Below are 12902 nucleotides of genomic sequence, written 5' to 3'. Positions count from 1 at the left end.
TGGATGTGATGGTGGAGCTGGAGATAGAGCTGACAGCCAAGCACCTACACCACAGAGTTTGTGGAAAAGGCAGATACTCAGAGGATCCAGTATGCCACCAGGAAATCATCAGAAAAAGCAAAATAAAAGTGAAAGTTGACAGAAACAATCGGATGAAGAGAATGTTTAGATACAGAAGAAAGGGAGGGGGTGGTCTATAGTAGAAGACAATTCCAATGACAATTTTTCCTTTTTTTCCCTTTTTTTGTATTCTAATAAGTTTATTTATTTATTTTCATGTATTTTTTTTTTTTATTACTATCTTTTATTATTTTTTCATGTATTTTATTTTATTTATCATTAACTCTTTTTATTATATTGTTTTATTATATTTATTTTTTTTATTTTTTTTTATTTTTTTTTCTCAAGGCCTGACTAAGCGCGTTGGGTAACGCTGCTGGTCAGGCATCTGCTTGGCAGATGTGTAGTGTATATGGATTTGTCCGGACGCAGTGACGCCTCCTTGAGCTACTGATACTGATACTGTCAATATGCCCTTCAATCATTTCTATAGACTTACCTAAATGTGAAATACACTGTAAACTTTAACAGTTGTTTTCTCAAAACAACTTTTGTCGCCTCGTCAACATTGTTTGCCAGTCTTTTTTGTGCACTTATTGTAAAGCTACAAACATGAAAATTGTCTGAAATATGTAAAAGATGTTGCTGAATACAGTGAAAAAAAAGGTATCTGTCTTAGTTTTGGTGCTCTGAATATATGTGTGTGGGTGATCGCAAATGATTTTTTTTCTCTGGAATATGACCACATTGCATGCACCATATAGACGCCTTTAGACAGAACAAATTACACCTCATTGTGGAGTTTGGACATAGAACTTTCACATGAAACCATTGTAGCTGTTATAAAATGCATTCTCTTGCTGATAATATTCTGGCAAAAATAGTATATATAAATCCGCATGCAAAATACACTATAATTATTGTGACACAACCATTAAAGCGAGGGTCCTGAAAGTTTACAGATGTTCGGCTACTTGCATGGTCTTAAACTATGCAAAATTTCATAAGTCTACATGCTGTAGATCCTGAGATAAAAGCTAAAAAGTCAATATCGGTATCACCCTAAAAGCCGATATATAAGTGTGTGTGTGTGTGTGTGTCTGTGTGTGTCTGTGTGTGTCTGTGTGCGTATGTGTGTGTATGGGTGTACGTGCGTGCGTGTGTATGTTTGAATCAGAATCAGAATCAGAATCAATATTAATGTCAATTAAATCTTAACAAGGTTTATAAGACACATATGCAAAATTACATGAAACCACGCACAAAAAAGCAAAACAAAATAGACAAATATTGAACAAGAGATTGAATCACTCCTGCACGCTATGGCGTTTTTGGCAGCAGTAACTGACAAATTTCCCAAACAGTCCCACAAGTTTGTCTGCCAGTATAAGATGAGTGGGTTTAATAATATTTGGAAGGTATTCTTGAATTTTATGTATGAATTCTATTATAATTTCTTTGTATAATTCGCAGTCATTTGTAGGTGTGTATGTGTGTGTATGTCTCTGTGTGTATGTGTGTGTACGCACTCACTAAAGGAAAGTCAACATCTGAACACACACACACACACACACACACACACACACACACACATGAATGAAATAAAAGATTTTAAATGACAACTTCAAATATTACCTCACGTAATGGTTGTGCATCAATCAATTCTTCACACAACACGGGTAACACAAACCATCCATTGACGATGACACCCTGTCGATTCATTCATTCATCCATTCATCAAGCGCTTTGAACTTGGTTTCCGACCGAGGATAGGCGCTATTATAGGTATCCATATCATCAAATGACCGCGTGTTTGTAAAGCGCTTAGAGCTTGGTCTCTGACAGAGGATAGGCGCTGTATAAGTATTCATATCATCATCATAGTCCAGGGCAGATACAAAAATGGTCTATTAATGTGTGCAATAAAACCGTTCTTTTCACGATAAAACAGAATAAATCATACTGATCACACTGATATAAAGTTGACCGCTGTGCGTGGGCGGGATCATGATTAGATTTTGATTTTTGATATTTATTTTTCACACATCTGGCCATGAGAGAGCGCATTACAACGAGTGGCAAGGCATGAGCAAGCCAGGGTTACGCAAGCGCGGTATAAGGGGTCGCCAGAGGAAAGCGTACAGCGCGGTGCAGTACATGTGACTGACTGCTGCCGCGATGATGCTGTCCTATACCTCCGTTAGTAGGACACTGCGGCAGATGACAGATACCGTACAGAAAATCAGAGAACTCTTTGGGGTCAAAAGGAAGCAAACATTTTCAATTTCATGTATTAATATTTCTATACTAAATCGATAAAAGGCACAAATTCGCTTTTATGAATGTTTTCCAGTTTCTTACCAGTCATGACATTTCATAAAGAATGAAAACAGTATAAAACTGACTGCAAAGGTGAACTTACGAAGGCAGCACGGGATCATTTCGTTCGTAAGTACAATTATGTTGACATTTTTCGCAATGCACAACTTGGAAATACGTCATGCTCTGTTTATTAATGAGTAGTATATAAATATCTAAATATGTGTTAACCAGATTGTTTCAATGAACATTGTCGGAGCACTGTCCAGAAAACTAATTCAGAAAGTATAGAAGGCAGATGATGGCAAAATCGACCAGCATCATGTCTTGATGTGAAAAGAACGGTATGAAATACATATTTTTTCTTTGGAAATGAACCGGTATTTGCAAATGTGACTCACGAACCCTGGAGCAGTAGACACGTCAGTTTACCGTGGGTAGGAAAATGCATCTGGCTGGAGTATGAAGGTGGCAAAATGAAGTGCATCAGATAGTCATGAAGAGCAAAGACTGTCTGGAAGATGAAAATGGATCAGTCTCCAGAACTTCGTTGGAAATCGGGGTCTCTCAGTCTGTGATTATTCAAATATTTCACATGTTATCAGGATTGCATTTGAATAGAGAAATGTCTGCAACAGTTTTGTGAGAATCTGTTTTGTCCTTGTGTCTTAAATGTGTTGAAAATTTTAAAAACATCCAAAATTTCGGCGTCATTTTGTGACATGGTTATGTGTCTGAACTTGAAGTGGTCAGAAACAAATAAGTACAAATCTTATTAAAATCCACTACATACAGACCTGATCTATATTCATTTGTTGTTATAATAAAACATTGATCATCAATAAAAATGGTATATTAAGTTTGAAATATTACGCAAAAAACCCGCGTGACAGACGTAAACAACCCTTTCCACTTGGCATGTATTTCATTCATTCAAAGGCAAGCACATTCATGATTACACTACACATTCTTTACTTACAGCAGGTGATCAACTCATCTATCTTCGACAGGACATACTCATTTTCCGGTAAAAATGTCTATTCAACTACTTAAAAGCAATCGACGTCGCATATTAATTTTCACTTCCGCTTTTCTGTGTTACTTCTGTGCACGTAAACGTCCCAATAAAAATATACATGCAAACAAAATTAGAACTGTTTTCATATGAATCATGCGGATTCATTGCGGGAAAGCGTAAATCGGTTTGACAAACACCCTTCAATCGTGTGTGTTTGAACACAGATTCAGAAAATGTGTTGTTTCCAACAGCATGTGAAATGTACATATATGTTACACGGAAATCTCCGATAATTTTATATTCATTCGCCCCAGTGGTTGATATATTGTTTGAAAATAAACTATGTCAATTTCGACGTTGCTATGGTTTGTTTATGCGTTTTTCTCTCATCCCGTATAATTACCCTGATTCTGGCTTATGCTGTCTTGTGAAATTATATCACGAAATGATGTATTATCAGTTCACGGGACAGACGAAGAATGGAATGAAAAAATCGTCATATCCAAAAAACACGTCAGTCCCTACGATCTTATCGTATTGCAGAATTTGATTAGAACAGCCACATTTTACATCACACAAGTTCTGAAAAACCAAACTGTGCACTGATTGTGATTATGATTTTTTTTTTTTTTTTTTTTTTTTTTTAAAGAAAGTTTGAAGCATTTCACGTTTGGAAGTGCTTGAGATGAAGTCAAGTGTTACGTTCGGACACGGAACATACATTCTTCCGTTCTGCTTTACGCAGATGATAAAATTTCTTATTCTTAGTTTTTGGTTTTGGTTGTTGTTACTTTGTTTTGGTTTTATTTTGTTTTTTTCTCATAGTTTTACTTTTATTACATTTTGTTTTTCTGTAATCCTACAGATTTGTACACTGTGAGGATAAAGCTAATCAGTTTTCTGTTTATTGGTCGAATAAAAAGATACAAAGAATCCGGTGCTTTTACCGCAATTATTCAGATAAAGAGGATCACTTTTGTCAAGTAATATAAATTATACCGTTCCCATTTTATAATATAATCAACAGCAGTACTTTAAAGAGTTAAACATTAGATAGAATTGATGTTAAAATGGAGTGCTTGCTACGTTTCTGAAAAAAAAAAAAATCATCCAGGGTGGGGAAGTTAGTCTATGTATTTTGGGTTCCATGTTACATATGTCATAAGTTTTTAGGTAATCATTGATAAAATACATAATTTTGCTCAGACGTTGTTTGATTTCGTTGCATGGGCTAAGGATTGCACGATATATTCATAATTAGCATCATCTTGAATCCAGTAATTCAAACATCTATGTTAGGAAAGTTAGTTTGGGTAATTTGGATTCAGTATTACACATGTTACAACAAAGTTTTATATAATCATTAATAAAATACATGATTTATTATCATTATTGATATCATCAATATCATTATCATTACTTATATCCCACGCTAATTTGACGTATACTGCGCCAGGGTTCATGAGTCACATTTGCAAATATCGGTTCATTTCCAAAGAAAAAGATGTATTTCATACCGTTCTTTTCACATCAAGACATAATGTTGGTCGATTTGGCCATCATCTGCCTTCCATACTTTCCGAATTAATTGTCTGGACAGTGCTCCCACAGTGTTAATTCAAACAAACCTGGTTAACACATATTTGGATATTTTTATAATTCTACATGTTAATAAGCAAAGCCTCAAGTATTTCCAAGTTGTGCATTGCGTAAAATGTCAACAAAATTGTACTTCAGAACTGAATGATCTCGTGCTGAAACTGGAAAATGGAAAACATTCATAAAAGCAAATTTGCGTCTTCTACCGATTTAGTATAAAATACATGAAATTGAAAATGTTTGTTTCCTTTTGACCCCAAAGATCTATCTTACTAGCTCTCTGTACAGTATCTATTGTCTGTCCTGCCCACAGAGCACCATCAGCGGGGCAGCAGTCAGTTACATGTACTGTACCGCGCTACACGCCTTCCTCTGATGACCAACAAACCGCGCTTACATAACCTTCACCTGCTCTTGCATTGCTCTCACACGGGCAGAAGCAATAAAACCACACGAATCTTGACATTAAAAATCAAACTCTAATTATGTTCCCGGTCCACTGCAGTGGTCAACGTTATATCAGTGTGATCAGTATGATTTATTCTATTTTATCGCAAAAAAAAAAAAAAAAGAAAAGAAAAAAAAAGAGAACGGTTTTGTTGCACACATTTGGACCTAACATAAATTTTAACCAAAATTCCCTGGCCTTTCATCATCATCATCATCATCTTCATTCATTCATTCATTCACCCCCGAAAACGGAGTATGGCTGCCTACATGGCGGGGTAAAAACGGCCATACACGTAAAAGCCCACTCGTGTACATACGAGTGAACGTGGGCGTTGCAGCCCACGAACGAAGAAGAAGAAGAAGATCATTCAATTATATTGCAGACGTGACCCTGTCAGCCTTAGCGAGACTGGACTGGAACAGAGAGAGACTGCTGGAGACAGCCATGACGGCCTTCAAACTCAGAGCGGCCGACCAGGAGGTCACCTACCTCCGGCAAAGGCTGACCCAGCTCTTCAGGAGCGAGGGAGTGTCACAACGAGTCCAGGACCTGGCGGAAGACCTCCTCAACGACTACCAGATCAGGCTGCACGGCCTGGACGTCGGGTCGCTGGTCTTCCTCCTCGAGCACAGCAGCCAGGAGGACGCGGAGGAGCTGATGCTGGGAACGTCGGACGACACCCTCGGACGTCGGAGACGGCTGCTGAAGAGGATGACGCTCTTTCTCCTGGAAGAGGGGGAGGTGTGGGAGGAAGGGAAGGGGGAGCAGTGGTGGCGGGCCGCCCGCTGGACTGTGAGTCGTTATTGTCTCTCGGAGGCCGATTACAGACTGCATCGGGGTGGTGGTAGTGGTGGTTACCCCCTTCCCTCCTCCACTGTACCCCTGACCATCAGGCTGATCAGGGGCGAGGAGGAGGCGGAGAAGGAGGAGGTGGTGGGGGTGGGGGTCGTCTCGGCAGCAGTCCAGCAGCAGCAGCAGCAGCCGTCTGCGGGCAGTGGCGTTCGTCAGGAGAGAGGGTTGGTGCCCACAGGCGAAGAACTGGCGTTGTCTCAAGGGACGGGTGAAGAGGCGGGTGGGTGCATCCACATGCTGTCTGGCTGTCTGGCTGTCTGTCTGGCTGTTTGTCTGTGTCTGTCAGTCTGATATCATCTTAGATGATGAACAGACTATAAATAAATATACGAACGTTTGTGTCTGTCTGTCTCTTTGTCTGTCTGTCTGTCTGTCTGTCTCTTTGTCTATCTGTCTGTCTCTTTGTCTGTCTGTCTCTCTTGCTCTCTCCCACCTTTGTCTGGCTGTATGTTTGTGTCTGTCTGCCTGTCTGTTTTTCTGTGTCTGTCTGTCTGCCTGTTTGTCTGGCTGGCTGTCTGTCTGGGTGTGTGTGTCTGTCCGTCTGTGTCTGTCTGCCTGTTTGTCTGTCTGTCTGTCTCTTTGTCTGCCTGTCTCCCCCCCCCCTAACCCCGACTCCCCGCCCCCCCCCCCCCGCTCCCCCCCCCCCACTTTTTCTCTCTTCTGTGTCTCTGTCCATGCTCTGTCTGTCTGTGTCTGGCTCTGAGTGTGTGTGTGTCTGTCTGTCTGTCTCTCTGTCCTCCGGTCTACCTGTATGCCCCCCCCTCCCCCTCTTTCTCTCTTTGTGTCTCTGCCCCCCCCCCCACCCACCCACCCACCCCCTCTTGCGTAAAGAATCCAAAGGAATGAATTGCATTTTGTTTTATGTTGTTCAGCTCTTCGTGATATCAGACAAAAGTTCATTCCTTTAAAATATTCCTAAAAATCCATATGCCTTTAAATTTAGATTGTGGGTATCGTCCATAAGACAGAGTGATGTTCGGAATTTGTCAATTTTCTTTGCACAATGCATTTAGATTTAGATATATTGTATTTTCTTGGTGATATGATTTAAACATCGATTTCGTTTGATGTGACAGTTGATATGTATGTATAACATTTTGGTATGGCTGTGATGTGCTTGAATGTTTATGTACACCCCTTCATGAGAGGCTATGGCCTATAATAGATAAAATATTCGCATTCGCATTCTCTCTCTCTCTCTCTCCCCTCCCCCTCTGTCTGTCTGTCCGCCTCTCTCTGTCTGCCTCTGTCTGTCTGTCTGTCTGTCTGTCTGTCTGTCTGTCTCTCACCCCTCTCAGGTGGCAGAATGGTTAAGACGCTTATCTGCCAATAGAGAGTCCGTGAGGGTCTGGGTTCGAATCCCGCTCTCGCCCTTTCTTCCAAATTTGACTGGAAAATTGAACTGAGCGTCTAGCCATTTGGATAAGACGATAAACCGAGGTCCCGTGTGTAGCACGCACTTGGCGCACTGAAAAAGAACCTTTGGCAACGAGAGTTTTGTCCTCTGGCAAATGTTTGTATAGAAATACGCTCTGATAGATACACAAACATATATGTATGTATGTATGTATATGTATATATATATATATATATATATATATATGTATATATATATAGATAGATAGATAGATAGATAGATAGATATGCACTCAAGGCCTGACAAGCGCGTTGGATTATGCTGCTGGTCAGGCATCTGCCAAACAGATGTGGTGTAATGTATATGGCTTTGTCCGAACGCAGTGACGCCTCCTTGAGAAACTGAAACTGAAAACTGAAATCTCTGTCTGTCTGTCTGTCTGTCTCCCACCCCCTCCTCTCTCCCTCTCTCCCTCTCTCTCCCTCTCTCTCCCTCTCTCTCTGTCTCTCTCTTTCTCTCGCTGTGTCTCTCAGAGAAAACAGTAAGTCAAACACAAAGTGTTGCAGCAGTACAGTTTCTTTTCGTTGTTGGCTGATGATGTTTCGTTAGTCAGCATGTGTGTGTGTGTGTGTGTGTGTGTGTGTGTGTGTGTGTGTGTTGTAGGATTCTTCTTCTTCTTCTGCTCCTCCTCCTCCATAGTGTTGATACAGCTGATAGCTGATAACTGAGAATAACGACGATGACGACGACGATGACGATAGCGATGACAATGACGAGAGACGACGACGACGATGACGAAGATAATGATTTTTCACGCTCACTGGTTCACCCGCCTCTTGATGATTTCCAACACAGGCTTCACAAGCGACTCGGACTCGGACCACGAAGAAGAGCTCCAGGAGAAGTACTTTAGCAGAGCTCACGGGATCGAACGACTCCCTTTATACATACCGCCCGTCACCAAACCGCGCTCACGCTTTGCCGAGAAGGTCGGTGAGTTCCAAAGGGTCGCTGATCTCCTAAGGGTCGCGCATGCTGCTGCACCAGACGACGATGGTGATGATGTGGACCTCGCTCTGCATTCGCATTCTCTCTCCCCCACCCCTTCCTCCTCTGTCTGCCTGTCCGCCTCTCTCTGTCTGCCTCTGTCTGTCTGGCTGGCTGGCTGTGTCTGTTTGTCTGGCTGGCTGGCTGTGTCTGTTTGTCTGTCTGTCTCTTTGTCTGTCTGTCTGTCTCTCCCCTCTGTCTGTTTGCCTATCTGTCTGTCTGTCTACCTCCTCTGTCTGTCTGTCTGTCTGTCTGTCTGTCTCTCACCCCTCTCAGGTGGCAGAATGGTTAAGACGCTTATCTGCCAATAGAGAGTCCGTGAGGGTCTGGGTTCGAATCCCGCTCTCGCCCTTTCTTCCAAATTTGACTGGAAAATTGAACTGAGCGTCTAGCCATTTGGATGAGACGATAAACCGAGGTCCCGTGTGCAGCACGCACTTGGCGCACTGAAAACGAACCTTTGGCAACGAGAGGTTTGTCCTCTGGCAAATGTTTGTATAGAAATACGCTCTGATAGATACACAAACATATATGTATGTATGTATATATATATATATATATATATAGAGAGAGAGAGAGAGAGAGAGAGAGAGAGAGAGAGATGCACTCAAGGCCTGACAAGCGCGTCGGATTATGCTGCTGGTCAGGCACCTGCCAAGCAGATGTGGTGTAACGTATATGGCTTTGTCCGAACGCAGTGACGCCTCCTTGAGAAACTGAAACTGAAAACTGAAATCTCTGTCTGTCTGTCTGTCTCCCGCCCCCCACCCCCTCCTCTCTCCCTCTCTCTCCCTCTCTCTCCCTCTCTCTCTTTCTCTCTCTTTCTCTCGCTGTGTCTCCCAGAGAAAACAGTAAGTCAAACACAAAGTGTTGCAGCAGTACAGTTTCTTTTCTTTGTTGGCTGATGATGTTTCGTTAGTCAGCATGTGTGTGTGTGTGTGTGTGTGTGTGTGTGTGTGTGTGTGTGTTGTAGGATTCTTCTTCTTCTTCTTCTCCTCCTCCTCCATAGTGTTGGTGCAGCTGACAGCTGATAACTGAGAATAACGACGATGACGACGACGATGACGATAGCGATGACAATGACGAGAGACGACGACGACGATGACGAAGAAGATGATTTTTCACGCTCACTGGTTCACCCGCCTCTTGATGATTTCCAACACAGGCTTCACAAGCGACTCGGACTCGGACCACGAAGAAGAGCTCCAGGAGAAGTACTTTAGCAGAGCTCACGGGATCGAACGACTCCCTTTATACATACCGCCCGTCACCAAACCGCGCTCAAGCTTTGCCGAGAAGGTCGGTGAGTTCCAAAGGGTCGCTGATCTCCTAAGGGTCGCGCATGCTGCTGCACCAGACGACGATGGTGATGATGTGGACCTCGCTCTGCATTCGCATTCTCTCTCCCCCACCCCTTCCTCCTCTGTCTGCCTGTCCGCCTCTCTCTGTCTGCCTCTGTCTGTCTGTCTGGCTGGCTGTGTCTGTTTGTCTGGCTGTCTGGCTGGCTGTCTGTGTCTGTTTGTCTGTCTGTCTCTTTGTCTGTCTGTCTGTCTCTCCCCTCTGTCTGTTTGCCTATCTGTCTGTCTGTCTACCTCCTCTGTCTGTCTGTCTGTCTGTCTGTCTGTCTGTCTCTCACCCCTCTCAGGTGGCAGAATGGTTAAGACGCTTATCTGCCAATAGAGAGTCCGTGAGGGTCTGGGTTCGAATCCCGCTCTCGCCCTTTCTTCCAAATTTGACTGGAAAATTGAACTGAGCGTCTAGCCATTTGGATGAGACGATAAACCGAGGTCCCGTGTGCAGCACGCACTTGGCGCACTGAAAACGAACCTTTGGCAACGAGAGGTTTGTCCTCTGGCAAATGTTTGTATAGAAATACGCTCTGATAGATACACAAACATATATGTATGTATGTATATATATATATATATATATATATATAGAGAGAGAGAGAGAGAGAGAGAGATGCACTCAAGGCCTGACAAGCGCGTCGGATTATGCTGCTGGTCAGGCACCTGCCAAGCAGATGTGGTGTAACGTATATGGCTTTGTCCGAACGCAGTGACGCCTCCTTGAGAAACTGAAACTGAAAACTGAAATCTCTGTCTGTCTGTCTGTCTCCCGCCCCCCACCCCCTCCTCTCTCCCTCTCTCTCCCTCTCTCTCCCTCTCTCTCTTTCTCTCTCTTTCTCTCGCTGTGTCTCCCAGAGAAAACAGTAAGTCAAACACAAAGTGTTGCAGCAGTACAGTTTCTTTTCTTTGTTGGCTGATGATGTTTCGTTAGTCAGCATGTGTGTGTGTGTGTGTGTGTGTGTGTGTGTGTGTGTGTGTGTGTGTGTGTGTGTGTGTTGTAGGATTCTTCTTCTTCTTCTTCTCCTCCTCCTCCATAGTGTTGGTGCAGCTGACAGCTGATAACTGAGAATAACGACGATGACGACGACGATGACGATAGCGATGACAATGACGAGAGACGACGACGACGATGACGAAGAAGATGATTTTTCACGCTCACTGGTTCACCCGCCTCTTGATGATTTCCAACACAGGCTTCACAAGCGACTCGGACTCGGACCACGAAGAAGAGCTCCAGGAGAAGTACTTTAGCAGAGCTCACGGGATCGAACGACTCCCTTTATACATACCGCCCGTCACCAAACCGCGCTCAAGCTTTGCCGAGAAGGTCGGTGAGTTCCAAAGGGTCGCTGATCTCCTAAGGGTCGCGCATGCTGCTGCACCAGACGACGATGGTGATGATGTGGACCTCGCTCTGCATTCGCATTCTCTCTCCCCCACCCCTTCCTCCTCTGTCTGCCTGTCCGCCTCTCTCTGTCTGCCTCTGTCTGGCTGGCTGTGTCTGTTTGTCTGGCTGTCTGGCTGGTTGTCTGTGTCTGTTTGTCTGTCTGTCTCTTTGTCTGTCTGTCTGTCTCTCCCCTCTGTCTGTTTGCCTATCTGTCTGTCTGTCTACCTCCTCTGTCTGTCTGTCTGTCTGTCTGTCTGTCTGTCTCTCTCACCCCTCTCAGGTGGCAGAATGGTTAAGACGCTTATCTGCCAATAGAGAGTCCGTGAGGGTCTGGGTTCGAATCCCGCTCTCGCCCTTTCTTCCAAATTTGACTGGAAAATTGAACTGAGCGTCTAGCCATTTGGATGAGACGATAAACCGAGGTCCCGTGTGCAGCACGCACTTGGCGCACTGAAAACGAACCTTTGGCAACGAGAGGTTTGTCCTCTGGCAAATGTTTGTATAGAAATACGCTCTGATAGATACACAAACATATATGTATGTATGTATATATATATATATATATATATAGAGAGAGAGAGAGAGAGAGAGAGAGAGAGAGATGCACTCAAGGCCTGACAAGCGCGTCGGATTATGCTGCTGGTCAGGCACCTGCCAAGCAGATGTGGTGTAACGTATATGGCTTTGTCCGAACGCAGTGACGCCTCCTTGAGAAACTGAAACTGAAAACTGAAATCTCTGTCTGTCTGTCTGTCTCCCGCCCCCCACCCCCTCCTCTCTCCCTCTCTCTCCCTCTCTCTCCCTCTCTCTCTTTCTCTCTCTTTCTCTCGCTGTGTCTCCCAGAGAAAACAGTAAGTCAAACACAAAGTGTTGCAGCAGTACAGTTTCTTTTCTTTGTTGGCTGATGATGTTTCGTTAGTCAGCATGTGTGTGTGTGTGTGTGTGTGTGTGTGTGTGTGTGTGTGTGTGTGTGTGTGTGTGTTGTAGGATTCTTCTTCTTCTTCTTCTCCTCCTCCTCCATAGTGTTGGTGCAGCTGACAGCTGATAACTGAGAATAACGACGATGACGACGACGATGACGATAGCGATGACAATGACGAGAGACGACGACGACGATGACGAAGAAGATGATTTTTCACGCTCACTGGTTCACCCGCCTCTTGATGATTTCCAACACAGGCTTCACAAGCGACTCGGACTCGGACCACGAAGAAGAGCTCCAGGAGAAGTACTTTAGCAGAGCTCACGGGATCGAACGACTCCCTTTATACATACCGCCCGTCACCAAACCGCGCTCAAGCTTTGCCGAGAAGGTCGGTGAGTTCCAAAGGGTCGCTGATCTCCTAAGGGTCGCGCATGCTGCTGCACCAGACGACGATGGTGATGATGTGGACCTCGCTCTGCATTCGCATTCTCTCTCCCCCACCCCTTCCTCCTCTGTCTGCCTGTCCGCCTCTCTCTGT

The 12902-nt window shown here is 43.9% G+C and overlaps 1 protein-coding gene across 1 annotated transcript in view; it reads left to right on the top strand.

The window, feature by feature from the left end:
• LOC143286779 (uncharacterized) overlaps positions 1–12902 on the top strand; it is a 37295-nt gene that overhangs the window by 6309 nt on the left and 18084 nt on the right. The window contains exons 3-7 of the mRNA XM_076594557.1: positions 5830–6519; positions 8512–8649; positions 9869–10006; positions 11246–11383; positions 12619–12756. Of these exons, the coding sequence (XP_076450672.1) occupies positions 5830–6519; positions 8512–8649; positions 9869–10006; positions 11246–11383; positions 12619–12756 (1242 nt within the window). The remainder of the gene's footprint in view (positions 1–5829; positions 6520–8511; positions 8650–9868; positions 10007–11245; positions 11384–12618; positions 12757–12902) is intronic.

This window comes from Babylonia areolata, chromosome 10 (genome assembly GCF_041734735.1).
Source record: "Babylonia areolata isolate BAREFJ2019XMU chromosome 10, ASM4173473v1, whole genome shotgun sequence".
NCBI lineage: Eukaryota > Metazoa > Mollusca > Gastropoda > Neogastropoda > Buccinidae > Babylonia > Babylonia areolata.
Note: the sequence above shows the minus strand (reverse complement) of the source record. Positions and strands in the feature narration are given on the sequence as shown.